Genomic DNA, 1,167 nt, shown 5'->3' with positions numbered 1-1,167 from the left:
TATATATATAGCATTTAGTAATTAAATAAGAATTCTAGCATTAAAACAATATTACAATTTTATTTATCTCATTCATAAACATAGTTTTTACTTAAGCCATTGTTCAGTTTTCCTTTTTTATATTTGATATAAAATAATCAAAAATGTCTTTGTAAGTATTCAAAGTCATACACACATTGTTTGTTATTTTATGCACATTAACAGCATTATTTTCACCTCAGTTGCTACTTGTGTTGTTTAAGCCTGCTTACATTAATAATAATATTGTTGTTTTTCTTCGTATTTTGCTGTTTGTGTTCATCACATGTTGAAGCTTGCTACAGGGGTGTCCAGACCAGGCAACATTGCCAAAAGCCGGCCCAGCAATACAACTGTTTGTAGTTCTACTACAGCCACTGCTAAATGCTCCACACCCCTGTTGACCATCAGCACCAAAGACAAAAAACTAACCACACCCAAAGTCCCGTCCACAGCTGCTGGGCCTGGTAAGAAGCTCCCGCTCAGTTCCACCTGCCGTTCCTCATCCCAGCCCTCCACAACCACAACCACACGTGCTGCTGCACCCAGGGTAAGTGTAGGGGCCTCTCACATTTAAATGTGTTGGTAACAAAAATAAATTCTTGCACAATCCCAACTTGTAAGAAAGAAAAACATTAAGGACTAGAAGTGAATTCAGGCTGAAGGCGGAGAGCAGTTTCATAGAAAAGTTGTCTGTTGGCTGCGTGAGTGTGTCAGAGCACGCTTGCTGTAGTCACACTGCAAAGTGCAAAGCCATTTTTCTCAGAAAGGGTTTCAGAGAGTAGCGATGCCATTGGTTTTTGGTCTGAAACAGGGTTGTTCATCTCTGGCCTGTGGTCATAGTGATATGTATCTTAACACACAGCCATTGACCTGATATATGACAAGAGTTAATCGGCGGACCCGGTAGTTCAGCCACAACACAGGAGTGAAAGATTAACACGTCTTTATTTTTTGACAACCCGAGAGCGACAAGCAGCCGCGGGGTCCCCGGTCATCGTTCTGGGGAGAGAAAGGACAGCTCAGAAGTCCGTACTCGAACCAGGAAGTAATTACAAGAAGCGGGAGTTCCACTAACCTGGGAGGAAGCGAGACGAGGAGAGGAAAGCAACACTCGTGGAACGATCGCCGAGAGCAGTCCAGGAGTGC

The 1,167-nt window shown here is 42.8% G+C and overlaps 1 protein-coding gene across 5 annotated transcripts in view; it reads left to right on the top strand.

Annotated features, from left to right (window-relative positions):
• Positions 1-1,167, top strand: part of LOC108251279 (microtubule-associated protein 4) — a 54,233-nt gene that overhangs the window by 48,951 nt on the left and 4,115 nt on the right. For all 5 annotated transcript variants that reach the window (XM_037973181.1, XM_037973183.1, XM_037973179.1 and 2 more), the window contains one exon: positions 314-568. In XM_037973181.1, the coding sequence (XP_037829109.1) occupies positions 314-568 (255 nt within the window). The remainder of the gene's footprint in view (positions 1-313; positions 569-1,167) is intronic.

The sequence above is a fragment of the Kryptolebias marmoratus genome, linkage group LG21 (assembly GCF_001649575.2).
Source record: "Kryptolebias marmoratus isolate JLee-2015 linkage group LG21, ASM164957v2, whole genome shotgun sequence".
NCBI classification, from domain to species: Eukaryota; Metazoa; Chordata; class Actinopteri; order Cyprinodontiformes; family Rivulidae; genus Kryptolebias; species Kryptolebias marmoratus.
The sequence above is the reverse complement of the archived record's forward strand: the minus strand, read 5'-3'. Positions and strand labels throughout refer to the sequence as shown.